Below are 15,989 nucleotides of genomic sequence, written 5' to 3'. Positions count from 1 at the left end.
GCAGATGAGAGGGGGGAAATCAGTCTAAAATTAGGTATGCAATGTGTACCTTGTTTCAATTAAAATCAATCTCCTAAAGCCTCATACAAATGTGGTTTTGTACAAAAATAAGATGTGTGAAATATGTACCTTGTTTTAAAACAAAAATGTGGGGTTTTTTCCAGCCAGAAATACATACTGCTGAAATTTGGCAGCAACTCACCAGCATGGAAGTGGTCACGGTGGGACTACAAAATAATGGAGGGCTACATTATTGCCTAACCCTACTCTAGTGGAACTCTGCTAGGTGAAAGTCTGGATGCAACCCTTGTACTCATTTGCTTATTCCACAAAGGTTGACAGAAATATCTGAATGCAATATGTAATTGCTTTATATGTTGTATAAGAGTAATCTCTCTGTAAAAAACCTGTAATTTATGAAGTAGCTTCCACATCTCAATTTGCCTGAATTTGCCTGAAGTGTGATACACTTTGCACTTTTCTAATGCAATTTGAGATATTAGGACTTCATTTCTAAATACTCTTATTATAAATTAAGTGTCTGTGAACACACTGAAACTTAAGATTAGCATGCCCAGAATTGTGTTGCGCATCTCTAGATATATATTTTTGCATACACTGCCAAATTCTAGACTTAAGTGGGTTCACTAAGACTGAATAAGACAGGCCAACAATGAATTTAGGATGCTGCAGTTAAACTGATTTTTAAAAATCTAAAACACATTCGTAGCCTAGTAGTTTATTGGCAAATAATAGGAAACCAAAAGGGTTTAGCATTTTGAGAACTAAAGATTAGGTCTCTTTGTAGCAACCACTTGCCTCTAATGTATTAACTTTGATAATTAGAACTATAGCCTGGTTTTGAAAAGTGTGCAAGACTCTAGAACATGAAAATCTACCTTATACTGAATTAGGCCATTATTCACTCAGCTCAGTCTTATCAATGCTGACAATGCTGCAATACCTCTCCAGCATTTCAAACAGAGCTTTGCTTTTTTCTGCCTTAGCTGGAGATGCCAGAAACTGAACCTGAGACCTTATGCATGTACAGCATTTGTTCCACTACTGAGCTTTAACACAAGCCAGAGTTCCACATGGAGGATTAAAGTGAACAGTCGAAGCAGACTCTAAATTGTAATTAAGTTATGTGCACCACAAATAATGGGCTGAGGCAGTTGCATCGCTGTTATTGTTATCCTCTTTATTTCTGACCCACCTTGTAATCAGAGTATTTTATTACTGAGTTCTGAAGCTGCAACATCTCAGGATTTTTTGCATTTCTGTCATTAACTTATTAAACCAAGGTCAGACTTGTATAGTTTCAATGTTCAACCAAAGGGAACATTTAGACTTGGTATTGATTAATGCCCTGGGTCATTGAAGGTAAATACAACCATGAGGAGAATGTGTTCCTCTTGCAGCCAATCTCCTTTCTTCCTTTCCTATCCTCCTCTTCAAAATAAATAATTCACTGTGTGCTTTCATACCAGTCTTATTGTGCTAAGTCCATATTGCTAATTCAAAGCACAGTAGGTTTGTTAGAAAGTGGCTTACCTTTCTCCCTCACCCCCATTGCTCAATTCATGAAGATCGGCAATGTTTGTCCTGCTGGTTCATGTGCTTACCACCACCATCACCACCATCACCACGTTTTTCACAGATTGCCTCTTTCTTTTCCTGGCTTGCAGTCCAACCCAACTAATTACGTTTTGTGCCAACCAATATACTCAGGTAAGATCTATTGTTGAGCACAAAAGACAGTCTTTCCTGTAGTGTTCTCATCCTTATGAAATGCCCTTCAATGGGAAATATACTGAGCTCCTCCATGACTATTTCTAAACAGACTTTAGAGGCTTCAGTCTACTTTTATTTGAAGCTGGGCTATATTAGGGATCTTCATACATCAGCTACTTTTATTCTTTTTTTTAATTAACATGGTCTTGTAATGTTGCTGTTTTAGTTAATTTTCCCTCTCTGCATCAAGTTTTATTTTGTAAATCACCTGGTTTCAACCTTTAAATGAAATACAAAAATTTTTAAATAAATAAGTATCTCGAAATCAAAATGCATACATCTTTGTGACCAAAAAAGCTGATTCAGGAAATCATAGAATGTTTCAATCATACAATGATACCTATAAAAAACTCCTTAACTTATCTACTGCTTCCCCCTAATTTCCATTAGTTTACTATTTATTTAACCAAGCTATTTCTTCTGCTTTCCTACAGAGCACCCAATCAGACCTATGGATGTAAGATTTTCCAATTAACGTAGAAACATAGAAACAGAGCGAGTCAGACAGGGTCTCCTGGTCCATCTAGTCTGACCCTTGGCTCCAGCGGGCTCCGCTCATGACATGCCCACCATGTGCATGTCTAGCCTATCTTTGAACACCCTCACTGATGGGGCCTCAACCACCTCCCTTGGAAGTCCATTCCACACCCTCGGGGTCCTAACTGTCAGGAAGTGCTTCCTGGCATCTAAATAGAACCTTGGTTCCCCGCGCTTTGCTTAACTATTAGGGTTTCCCTCCTGCAGGCTTTTATTGGTATCAGCTGGGTGCTCAGCACTAGACAGCTGCAGCCAAGGTATAACCATAATGGTCAAGGACCTCTCAAGTCACTACTATCATCCTAAAGGATAATTAAAGAAGGAGAACTAGGAGAAAATTACTGCCCCCTTCCTCCAGAAAGGTGTATTCCAGTTTTCTTTGTGAATGGAAAGAGCCCTTCTGTTCATGGAGTGACAAATATGAATCCAATCCAATAAAAACCTGAGACAGAAAAAAGAAGGAAGGTAGGAAGGAAAGGCATAGTGTTAGATGATAAGATGAAAACAAGAAAATGAACAAGGTTCTGAGAGAGGAAAGAAAGGGGAATTTCCATAAATATGTGAAACCCTTAATCAAAGGAAACTTGAAAAATGCACACATGCTGACTATCAAGTTACTGTGCTGTTTTACACCACCACTTTACTATTTTATTAATAAAAACATAAAGCATTTTTAAAGAACTACTATATACTATTTCTTAAAAACTGAGCTATATCCAGCAGTGAAAAGGAAACACATACATTCACTCACATAGAGTATTTTAATCTTGTAAGTGTTCCTAAAGTGCAAGCCTTAGAATGCCAAGTATTTTTCACAGTTCCCGGATATCTGAGACTAGAATTGCACAAGGGTACTACTCATTTATTTCTAATTTTAAAGTGAAAGGTCAAAATTCTAGTTCTAAACTAATTTGATTGAAGTCAGAGCCAATGATTTATGTGATGACATTTTAAAGAACACAGTATTAATAAGACATTGTACTTATTATCCTAGTAAACATTGAAATATGTTATTCTACCATTCCACAAACTGTCCTGCTATGTTTCATGGGATCATCAGCTAACATAATGGAAAGCATGGATTATCTGTTTTCTACAACTTATTAATTATAAGGTTACTATCTGTGTTTATCATGAACTACCTAATCTTGTATGGCTGAGGGGTACTGTTAAACTTCCAAAAGTATAAAAACATCTTGCATTTCTTACCAGCTGCATTTACAACTCTGTTTGCTCGAATTATTCCATGTGGAGTTTCAACTTCCCATGTTCCATCTGATCTAGATTTCAGATTAGTAACTTGAACTGGATAATTTAACTGAGCACCGTATTTCCTGGCCCCTGCAGCCAATGCCATAGTGAGTGAGTATGGGTCAATATGACCATCTCCAGGATTGTATAGACCAGCTAATACCTAAGTAGTCAAACAGATGAAATTGCATTGATTTTGCCATATATTTTTACAATCAGTATGTGAGAAATAAGGAAGTTTTACTGGGAATAGAACTAGGCTACTGTAATTTTTAAAAATACAGAACCTGGTGACAGAGAACAATTGTCTAAAGAGTTCAAAATAAATGCAAATGAACAGATATTACATGGAATTACAAATTCAATTGATGTTATGAAGAGCTGCAATCATGCCTCCTTAAAAATAGTGAGTGTTTTGCCACTAATTAAGTGGGAGCAGAATTACAACAAATTTATTTGGTTAACACCTTTGTTTCCTCAATGGAGTTCAAGTTGGCAGTATAAGCAGGTTGCTTACCTGTAACTGATGTTCGAGTGGCCATCTGTGCAATCACACATATGGGTGCTGCGCCTGCACAGTGCCTTTGGCCAGAAGATATGTGTGATGCACAGAGGCCACGACGAAGAAATATAGTTATGCACTAAAAACCAGTTACATTTCCCCCAACTTCCCTAAGTGTTGAGATGTTCTAGTAGGGTTTTTATTTATTTTTTTTGAGAGAAGTCACTGGAGATTTATGGCAAGGAACCTCCAGCCCACAAGTCAAATCTGGCCCACAGAGTGCCTCATTGCACGAGACCCCTCACCCTATGAGGGGTGCTGTGTCACAGCATCAAGGAACACTTAAGGCCACTGTTCAGTCTGGTTCATTCTTCAGTCTGCTTCATTCTTCCTTTACTGTGCACTGGAGGAGACATCCTGAGGCAACATCCGAGTCTCAACCCACATTCACATCCCTGCTTCTCTTTGCTAACTGAGAAAGCAGCAAGTTACAGATTCAGCCAGCACCTGGGGGAACAGCCCAAAGATGAGAGTGGGGGTGAAGCCAGCTCCCTGCCTCACCCTGCATGGAGAATGCCGGGAGATGAAAGGAAGGGATCTGGGATAGGTCCATCCCTATCATCAACTCACTGGTTCCAGTTCCCCACCCACAAATCTATGGTGTTTTGTTTCAGGTTTAAAACTTTCATGTTCATTAAGCTATGATACTGACACACATTCTCTATGATACTGACACACATTACAGATTTCATACCTTCTATAAATAAAATAATTGCATTTGTTTACCTTTTCCATGTTTAATAAAGGGAATAATTCTTGCACTTTCTCTGGCTCAATAAGATATTGCTCTGTGGGATGCCAACCAGTTCGAGTCATTTGGTATTTAAATTCATCCACTCTAACTGGGGTTGAAGCAATTCTAATACTCCCTGGTTGATGAAACCCTACAGCCTAATAGAAATATTAAACATATTACCAGGTTGAACATGTATAAGCCTAAATTCAAAATTAGACATGTGTTAGCATGCTTAAGCCCACTGAATTCAAGCATGCCTATTTCTGCATTTGATTGAGACTACAGAATATTTATGTGTAGTCTAACAAAGCACTAAATAATCATGACAAACCATACCTTTAAAACAAACTATGAAATAAATAGTTGCTATGTTACCATGAAATTAGTAAGTTTCTGGTTCTTTGAAATGGAACAAAAATAGTAACCAACACTATAAAATGTAACTCAAAGCTTTCTGTGCACTCCTTATAATTCAGTATGTCCTCTCTCTTCAACAGTGCTTCTATGACATTCCACTGTTTTAATTTGCACTTAATTTCTGCATTTAATGTTTAAAAAGTATGCTTTATGATCAGTGGTGATCAATGGTCCTTCTGTGGATATATGCTTTGATGTTCAAATAATTTTTAATCTACTGAAGAGTTTAAAATTCTTCAGCTATCAAGTATTAAAATGTGTATCTCAAACCCATCCTTTAAAAAAAATTTGGAGAGGGTATACTCTTCTTAGCGTATAAAATTCAATGTCGTAAACTCATAGATGACAATGTTCTCCATTTTTGACTGCTTCTCAAAAAAAGAAAAAAGAAACAATGACCTCTGGCTACCATTAGAGACCCAACAGGTTGAGGTTAGCAAAATTTCCTGATGACGCCAATGCTCATTTGATCTCTCATTTCATTTCACAAAATGTGGTAACTGCAGTGAACTTTGATACATTTGCCAGATCTATTTACTTTTTTGTTCTCCCTCAAGGATTTTATCAACTTTATATATGGCATTTGCACACTAGTTTGAATTAATTATTAAACAAAGTGTGATGTTGCTAAATTGATTCAGAATGAATTAACATGTAATAGAATAGCCACAAGGTTTGTTGTGGATATAGATCCTATATTACAGGAGTGTGCTTTCATGTAAAAGTTTAAAACCCCAAGACAGCTTGTAGAAATGGAAACATAGTTAAAGTAGTGCAAGAGGCAGGTTCAAAAAAGACAAGCTGTTCTTAGATTGCTATCTAAGATCATCCAAATGATCCAGTCACATAAATTGTTCTGGATCTGTGTAGCATATCTTACTTTACAAAGCTAATATGGATTCGTAATCAATATTCGAAGTTACTACCTGCCCAGTCTCTTCTTCTAATTTTTCATAAAGCTTGATGCTGTAATAATGGATTTTCTTCAGATTTATTCCAGGATGAAAATACGTTGTCAACCCCGCCTTAAAAAAAGAAACAACAACAACAAAGATACTATATTTTGGAAAATGCAGTTTAGTTTTTCTACGACCCATCTAAGTCAGATTACAGGGTATTTCTGACAAACAGTTGCTACAAAAACAATGAGACTAATTTGAGAGATTAAGTCAGTTGAAATGAGATCCCTTTAAAATCAATGTGAATAGTTAGTTATGACTAATTCATGTTCCACACATTTCAGCTGGACCTAAGAACAACTATCTTAGAAGTTTTAATACACTTAGTGTTAGTTGATTAGAGCCACCTTCGACAAATGTATGAAGTGTTACAGTCAGGTTGATATACAAGTGCAAACAATAGGACTGAATGTAATAGGCAGCTTATAGTCTGTGACAGTTCTATTTAGAGCTACAATATATTCAAGAAAAGAGGCTTGAAAATATATAGAAACACTATATAGAAATATATAGAAACACACACACACACACACACACATATATGAAGAAAAATATATTTTTAGCCACACCACAGTAATTTACGTGCTAAAGGTCTCTTTACTAACTTAGATTGTTGGGATTATAAACAAAGACATTGCAATATCTCTGGTAATATGTTTGGTTTTACTGAAAGAGAACCAGTTTTCCAGTATTGCCACTGTGATCCATGTGCTGGTAACCTCTTGCCTGGATTACCGTAAAGCACTCTAGATGGGGCTGCCTTTGAAAAAAGTCCAGACACTAACACCTAATACAGAACAGGGAAGTGCAGTGCTTATGAGGACTGGCTGGCAAGAACATACTACACCAGACCTCCATCAGCTGCACTGACTTCCTGTTTCAGTCAAGGCCTAATTCAAATTGTTGTCTTTGACATATAGAGCCCTAAACAGTCAGGAACAGGGTACCTGAGGGAGCACCTCTCTACATATATTCCTATCCACCCACTTAGATCTTCCTCTGAAGTCCTCCTCTGATAATCAAACCCCAATGGGAATAAGGGGGAAAGGGCTAGGAGGGGATGCATTTTCAGCAGTAACTCTCAGACTTTGGAATTAGCTCCCCAGGGACATAAGGCTGGCATCGACTCTGCTTTCCTGTAGAAGCCAGGTAAAAACTTTTTTTTCAAACAAAATTTTGGTCAATTTAATTTACTTAATTTATAATTTGTATTTTGTGTTTATTGGTTTAATTTTGGCTGTTAATTTATTGGTTGTATATTGTCGTGCTGTGTTTGGTTTTATAATTTTATTATGCGAGATGATTAAAACCTATTTATTTTACTGTTTTTATCCATTTTATTGATTGTATTTAAATGCTGTTGTCAGCATTTGTAAGTGACCCAGAGACCCTTCAGGTTATGGAATAAAATGAATAAATAAATGTTCTTCTTCCTCAGGTTGTTTTCACTTTTCACTATTGTTATTATTTATTATTACACTGAATTTATATCCTCTTTTGACAAACCCAAAGGGGCTTACAAACTCCATTTTATCCTCATAACAGCAACACTCTATGGTAGGCTGAGCTGAGATTGACCCAAAGTCACCCAGACAGCTTCATGGCCAAGTGGAGATGAGAACCCGGATCTCCTAGGGCTACAGTCCAACAGTCTAACCAGCACACCACATTAGCTCTCAATTTGTCACAATACTCATTTTACTGTGCTTCTAAATATCCTTTATATTCTGTTATTTTCTCCATAAGAATCTTGGAGTTGAATTAAATGTTGGCAAGCAGTTAATCTTAGTAAGCAACAGCATACATTTTAGGACTTCTGCACTTCCCACTGCACTTGTCTAATGCAATCTTTCATTGCTAATCTATTGTTTTATGTACAGTCTTGCTTAAATGAGGGTGAAATAATTTTTGTACTAATATATTGTGCAAATTCAGGAAGCTTGGTTTACACTTTGTTTAATAACCTGATCCATTTCTTTGGCTAGACATATGAATGGAAGTAAATGATATATAAGTCTATTTGTTCTAGTCCATTTTAGCTAATCACCATGCTGTATCAATACAGCTACTAAACTCCTAAGTGACAACCCTGAAAAAAACACTAAATAAACCATAGTTAGGCTGAAGAATCAGTTCAGTGGCGAAGTATATGTTTTCCATGCAGAAGTTCTAAGGTTTAACCACAAGAGTCTCCCATTAAAGAGCTCTGGTAAACACAGTGGGGAGCTGCTAGCTAGATAGTCTGGTATAAGGCAGCTTCCTATGTTCCTCTGATAGCACACCTGAAATATGCAATGCCTTGTATGACTCACAAGGAAAAAAAATGGAAATGTAGCATAATATACTATTCACTTATCTCTAACATGTGTACATATAAGCATTTTTCCCTATTCAATTATTGCTGCTGTACTTCTTGTTTCTTTCTATTTCAGCCATGCTTCCCTCTGCCTCCACTTCTATGGTAGAAGTCTGGCACCAAGAACAGAATCTGTTCCTGCAGGAATATTATTGCTCATTTACACAACTGGCACAACTATAGGTTTTTCCAGACAGAATGCAGTTCACACAAATGTAAGGAAATGAGCCCTATGATCACATGCTCTGTCCCCCTCACATCTTCTCCCCATCTCCTTGTTCATGTCACAAATTATTTCATGATTTATGCCAAGCCATTGCACTTAAACTGCTAAACTATGGTTTACATTTGTTCTGCATATATGATTGTAAACCATGATCACAACAAGCAGCCCAAATGAAGAGTTTGTGGGAAACAGTATGCATGGACTCTCCAAGCATGGTAGGGGAGATGCAGGAAGTGGAACAGCTGCTCAACAATTGCCTGTGCAAGATTTTATTTATTTCCATATTTATACATCATTAAACTAGTGTGATAAAACTCAGGCACAAAGCCGCTATACCGATCCTTTGGTTTTTATCACTTTCTTTTCTGGAGGGCAAGCCATCCCTGGTGGAATCCAGTGCATCACAGGTTGTACTGGGGAGCCTAGCAAGCCATAGTAGGTCTGTGGGCTGAGGGTTCTGCACCTCTATGCTACAGGAAGGATCAGGATAGATTGGTTGCTTGAAGGAAAAAAAGAATTAAGGAATTATTTTGGAAAAGTACTAGCTGGAATATTGAGGAATGGTTAGGCATTGTAGTTTGGACTGGAATCAGAATGTGTTTGTTTGTTTGATTGATTGATTGATATGCTGCCCCATTAGCCATAGGCTCTCTGGACAGCTTACATCTTCATAAATTCCATGTATTGCATAACAACAATATAATATACAGCAAATTGCATTGTATACAAAATATACCATGTATTTCTTTCTCTCTCTCTCTTATGGAATAGTTCACTGTACATTAATAGGTTACTCACAACAATGTATGTGCATAAATCCACAAACACATACAGAGAGAAACTTCAAAACTACCAAAACCCACATTTACAACAAAAGAAATCTCTGCAAGACAGGGCAGTGAAATACTAATAGCAACCACAATCTTCTATTGCTAATACATAAATTGTTGATTACTTTCACAGTACCAATAGAAAACAGTGCAGAACATACTTCAGAATAAGACCTAATGTAGAAAATGAAGCTTAAAATGGGGCAAGGGAGCAGGGTAATGGGAAGCGGCATTGCCTAAACAGCTAATTTCTAAAGACAAATAGACTAAGCTAACACCCACAGACAGCAGGAAGAATAACTGAAACTTGAGGCTCAGAGGATGTGAATGAAATTAATGAATGGACTGTATCTGGAATAGAAAAAGGAAGGTTTAGGGCAGGGAAGCTGGAATAAAATTGATTGGCTTAAGAAGGAAAATTGAAGGATAAAGTAATCAGGAACACAAGCCACAGTGTGATCAGCCTCTCTCACACACACCAAGGTTTGTCTTCAAAAATCTCAAGTGGCCTGATTTGACTCAGAATTTAGCCATATTTGATACATAAACTTAACAATTACAGCATGATCTGTAGTACTGAATATTTCCAAGCATGGATCCTAGGAAGCCTACTAACATAAGAATGACGCCTTCAGTCTTCCTCAGTGCTAATTTCCTCATTTGACAAGTTTGGGAAAACATTTCTGTCAAATACACAATTTGGTGGAAAACTCCCCTAGATTTGTGGAGATTCAGGTATTACCAAAGAAATCTTTGAGCTTTCTCTGAGTGTTCTCCATGAAGCTTGGAACAAAACAGGAAAGTATGAGGCCAGTTCATTAATCACCATTCCTGTTCCCACCCATCCAGCTCAAGGGTAAGTCTACAAGTGCTCTGTTAATCACTTAACAATGCAACCTTACTTATGTTCTCATAGGTCTCAGAGTTCAATTCTCCTTTCTCCAAGGTAAATGTATATAAGATTACATCATAAAGTTAAAGAACAGTGTTTTAAACTTTTAAACAGTGTTTTTTAAGTGTCTTAAACCCTTCAACCCCTAAAACATTAGTTTTATCTGAGTTAACTAAAGCAACCTCCATTAATATATGATTTGATATCTAGCATAATCCTGTGACTGTAAGCTAGTGAAAATGAACCTTCTTCATGAATAGCAATGCGAATACATTGTTTATGCAATATGGATCTACCTCCTGAGTGGGACACCCATCATGGCACCCATTCCAGAACAGAGTGTCTTTTCTAACTACTGAAATACAGATTGTTTTTATGCAAATCCAATGGTTAGCATATGGAGGAGATTGTTCTAAAGGTGACCATTCACCTTACAAAGTAACTCGGACGATCTTAACAAGGTAGAACCAGAGTTAAGATAAAACTACCTTGATGAAATAGTGGGGCTCTACAAATGTTTGTTCCTTATTTTTTAAATCTGCACTTCTCTGAGTTATTATTTATAATTTAATTTATAATCCCCATTGCTCTCTGGGCAGAGAAAGTCATGTTTATAAGTAAGTTCTTACAATATCTAGGCAACATGATAGTTACCAGAAAATGGTCCATGCTTACATTGGCATTGACCAATCAATTAGCAAGCATACAACTGCTTGCCAGAACAATTCCAACAAGTTCTGTCACACCCAGACATTAAGCATAAACAATTAATGATTCAAGTTTCTGGCACAACATTGCATTAAAGAGAATAAATATAAATGATTTGCAAAAATCTAGCTATACTCAAATAACATAAAAACATTTTATGAGATTGTTATGATCTAGGCAACAATTAACAAATGAATAAATAAATAAACTTATGTCTTGTTTCATGTTTAATGAATTTTATATTTCTCTTACTGCGTGCCAGGTAGATCCAGCAGTGAGTTCAGATTTTTCTAACAGAAGCACATCCCTCATGCCAGCCTTGGCCAGGTGATAGGCAAGGCTCACACCAACACAGCCACCTCCAATAATGACTGTTTCTGCAGTATCTTTCCATCTTGCTTCTAAAGAAGATGGTTTTTCTTCCCTGGGAAAAATGAAGCAAACAGCATGCTTGAGTGTGTCTTCTTGTATACTTCTTGCCATAAAAATATGCCTATATTTTACATAAATAACTCAACAAATAGAGTATCGGTATTATTTTACTTTTACAATATTCTTATATGCACATGGTAATCACAAGTTATAGGATCCAAGAGAACACCAGACAGGGGTACCCAATGTGGTGTTCAGCTCCCTTCAAAAATATTTTTAAAACAAAAACCTCAGAAAATGCTAGGACAGTCTCCCCTCTATTTCTAGCCACTTGGCTGCTCTTTCTCTGTCTTCTAACTCTTTATCATGCTATTCCCCTCTCATCCTTAGTATACAGGCTCCTCCACACACATTTCTTGCACTGTTCCTATCTCTGTTTTTCTCTATTTCCCCATTCACCCAGCTGCTGGCATTGCTATTTCTCTCCCTCCCACCTCTTTAGAGAAGTCAGGCACCTATGACCAGCCACATCCTCCTTTAGAGTCATATTGTAGTTGCTTTTCCTCCATGTTGTAGCCCATTGGAGTTCCTCAACTTCCCAAATATTCCCACAGGTTCATAATTGTTAGAGAATGTTTACCTAAGTGCAATCAGTCAAAATTATTTCCTATCTAAATTTCTCACCCAGACTGCCAACTTAATTTTCCTTCAATTAATTTTCCAAAATACACATTTCATATTCAAACCCTAACAAATAACCCAGATCAATTTCCCTTCAAATAATTTTATTTATTTATTTATTTATTATTTATTTAGGAAGCTTCTATGCCTGCCCAAATTTTCCTGCCCAAATTCCATTCACACCCACACTAATTCCACATTTGTTAATTTTCCTTTGAAAATCCATCACACTCTCCCATTCCCACAAAATGCATGTCATCCCTCTAGTCAGTGTTGTCCCAGAATTCATTTCCCAGCAAATTTTCAAAAATTAATCCCTCCCATTCATTTGTTCTTCAAAATAGACATACACTGTCCCAATTACTTTTCCACACTGCTCCCCACCTCTTCCCTTCATTAGCCAACTCTGCTTTCCCCACAGCTACTGAACAATTGCACTGATGTTTGAGTCTTTGTTACCATGGTTCTCCATCAAACTTAAAGAGAACTTTTAAAAACTGGGGGGCTGGCCAATCAGCAAAAGCCACCAAATAGAGCCAGGTTGCCTCCATTTTTCACTATTCCTTTCTTATTCACATTGCCCAACAGCACAGATGCCTGTGTCACCAGGCAGCATGAATCAGAATGGTAAATAATGGTAGCCCTCTAAAAAGGCACGTCCCATTTAATTTTCTCCCGATTCCCAACAGCCCCCTCACCATTGCCCAATTCTATACCTCTGTCAGCAGCAACCTGATCCATTTTATAAATGCTTGAGTCTTTATTGTCTTGGTTCTCAATCTAAGAACATAAGAAAGGTCATGCTGGATCAGAGCAAGTTCCATCTAGTCCAGCACTCTGTACTCATGGTGACATACGAACTGCTTAATGAAATGGAGAACAAGGACAATGAAATTTAAAGAGTGAACTGAAAAAGCCCCATTGCTCAAGTTGTCACTCCGACTGGCACGCAAGCACAATAGGACACTGCCCAGAAAGTTGCACAATGTCCTTCGATTGGAAGTGTTAGGAGCTGCCTGTCCTGGATGAGCTCTTAGTGCATCATCCTTCCTTAAAAGATGTAGGAACAATAAAGACTTTCAGACTTCATTAAATCAGTATACCTCAGCTCAGCATAAAAGTTCCCAAGCTGCATTCATGGTGCATGAACCTGCAGCTGGAGAGATAAAATCCAATAATACCAGATTTTTTTTAAAAGGGGAAGCTATGTAATCTATTACACATATAATCCTGAGTAAATTGCATTAAACTACTCGGAATTCTCTTATAACAGCTAATCAAAAGTAAATATTTGGAGATTTCAATGTCAATTGTGACTTGCAGACCTGCTTTCTTAGGGGGATAGCTCCTCCCTGAATTCAATCAACCATCTTAAGAACAAAAAAAGTGCCAATAATCAGCACTTTTCTTAAATAATATAGTGGAATAACAGTGGTGCTAATACCCATGTCCACATAAAGTATAGGGTTCACTGTCTCCCTGTCTTTGGTTGCTGAAATTTATGTAAATAAGTGGGTCAGGTAAGTTGCATTTGTGTGTAAGCACACGCAACTATGTGCAGCTTTGGACCCACGACTTGACACTGCATGCAATTCTCAGGGTCAAAAAGACTGCCCACCCCCTGCTGTAGGATAGTCTTTTTCTTTTAATGGATATAGTGGCAGGAATAGAATCCATGAGTGAGGCTGGGTAAGTGCAAGTGGAAGCCACCTTGAATGGGTCTCTCATTCTCACTTTCTATTGAATTCCAAATAGAAATGGTATGTGTGGGGAAAATGTCTGGATGTTATTGGAAGGGAGCTTTGGCCTCTTTCAGACAAGGCAATATAACATCCATGCATAGTGCTTCAGAAAGTAGCCAACACAGGAGTGTGTACAAACATTTATTCAAAGTATTTCTGTTGCATACTTCAGTCAAATGACACATAGAACAATTTAAGAAAAAACCATCAGTCTCTGTTTTCAAACTCACAATCTAAAAAGGCAACTATGAACAGGGATAGGAGGAGAGAAGGGAAAGCATGATGGGCACCCTTTATTCAATTGCCCAGATATTTGGAAATATATCAATTAAACTCGAGTTTGCAGTTCATCAATTGTCCTTGGATTGGCCAATCTCTTCCTCTTCTGCACTTTCTCTTCTTTTGTTAAAGGTTAATCTGCTTCTTCTCCCATTCCTTATGGCAAAATCTTCTGCATACTTTCTTTCAGCAGAAATTCACCCCAGAAACATTTCCCCTACTAAATCTCACAGAAGCTGCTATCAAGAACACAGTATTGTAAGCAAGCAAGCATCAGGAAAGGGACAAAGGCTAACAATTCGCAGGAAACGAACAATAAGCATCAGCCTGTGGGCTGTGTGTAAACACTAACCACGGAAAGCGTTCTTAAAAGTAACATGGCATAGGAGAATGTGATGCAGTGTCTGAGTGTTCGGCTTTGACCAATAAAACCTGTTTTTTCTGCCTGCCCAAGCAGAAAAATTATTGTGCCACTCATTCCATCTCTCTCTCTCTCTCTCTCGTACCAGTAAAACCTACCTCACAGGATTGTTGTGAGGCTCAAGACAGGGGGATAATGTATGCTACACTGAGCTCTTGGAGGAAGAATGGCTAAAATGTAATAAACCCATATTAATTTAACTCCCAACCTAGATTATATACGCTCATGTATAAATGCAACGTCATTCAGTGTTTATTAATGCTACCCATTTTTAACCCAACCCCAGATTCTCAAAACAATTTCATGAAATAGGAAATAGATTTTTAATGAATATCCCTAATTTCACGGACATTCCCAGACTGCCAGTTTTTTGGAGCGAGGCTTGTGAATACAATCTGTGCAGCGCAGTAAACTCACAGTACCTTACTGCCTACCCAGAGAATACGCCATTATTTATTGGGGGGCGGGCGAAACAAATGACATTTCCGCCATTACTGTCTGGAAAACAGTCAAAGATTCACCGCCAGCAACACTGGGCAGAGGCACAGCCTGAGGCTGGACTCACCACCTCTTAGTGGTCGGGCTGCAAGCAAAGGGCCGAGCAGAAAGCGAAAAGGCGGGCTTTCCACCTCGTAGCCTCGGTGGGAGCAATCTCAGAGCTTCCCGGAGCATGGCTTCTCTCTCGCACAGGTGCTGGTTGCGCTTAGCGGCAGATAAGATGTCCTCCCGTCTTTCCTCCGCCTAGACTAGCAAAATCCAAGTATTCCCAATAAACCGAGCAAGCCCCGCCGATCCCGCGGCCAATCCCCACCGGGAAGGCAACCGGATCCGCCCCCCAGAGGCGAAAGAGAGACGAAGCGTTTTCGCATCGCTGAGAGGAGGGGGCAATTCCTGGAAATACCTGTATAAACTATCTGCACCCACTTTATCATAGCTCCTTGAAGGTGGTTGCACAGCAATTTAGGAAGCCATAAAGATGGGCGTCAGGGTATTTTATTTCAGCCATACACCAGTAAAATACAGCACATAAGTGGAATAATATTAATGCAATAAAATGGGTAGAAAAAACACGAATAATTATAATAATTAGGGAATTAAAATGCAGTAAAATAATTTGCGTAAATTTATCGCAGTGGACCAAAAGGTTGCCACTTTTGCAATGAATTTTGGGTCACAATCTAACATTAAATACCCTAGGTGTTGTTCATCTGCTCTCCCTGGGAACC

The 15,989-nt window shown here is 38.1% G+C and overlaps 1 protein-coding gene across 2 annotated transcripts in view; it reads right to left on the bottom strand.

Annotated features, from left to right (window-relative positions):
- DMGDH (dimethylglycine dehydrogenase) overlaps window positions 1–15,491 on the bottom strand; it is a 55,791-nt gene extending 40,300 nt beyond the window's left edge. For both annotated transcript variants that reach the window (XR_006416334.1, XM_044446808.1), the window contains exons 1-5: window positions 15,329–15,491; window positions 11,521–11,692; window positions 6,224–6,322; window positions 4,871–5,035; window positions 3,541–3,745 (exon numbers count right to left, since the gene is read on the bottom strand). Coding sequence is in view for 1 of the 2 variants with exons in the window: in XM_044446808.1 (XP_044302743.1) it covers window positions 3,541–3,745; window positions 4,871–5,035; window positions 6,224–6,322; window positions 11,521–11,692; window positions 15,329–15,435 (748 nt within the window). In the remaining variant the exon portion in view is untranslated. The remainder of the gene's footprint in view (window positions 1–3,540; window positions 3,746–4,870; window positions 5,036–6,223; window positions 6,323–11,520; window positions 11,693–15,328) is intronic.
- Window positions 15,492–15,989: the final 498 nt, after the last annotated feature.

This window comes from Varanus komodoensis, unplaced genomic scaffold (assembly GCF_004798865.1).
Source record: "Varanus komodoensis strain SLA01 unplaced genomic scaffold, ASM479886v1 scaffold5, whole genome shotgun sequence".
Lineage (NCBI taxonomy): Eukaryota > Metazoa > Chordata > Lepidosauria > Squamata > Varanidae > Varanus > Varanus komodoensis.
The sequence above is the reverse complement of the archived record's forward strand: the minus strand, read 5'-3'. Positions and strand labels throughout refer to the sequence as shown.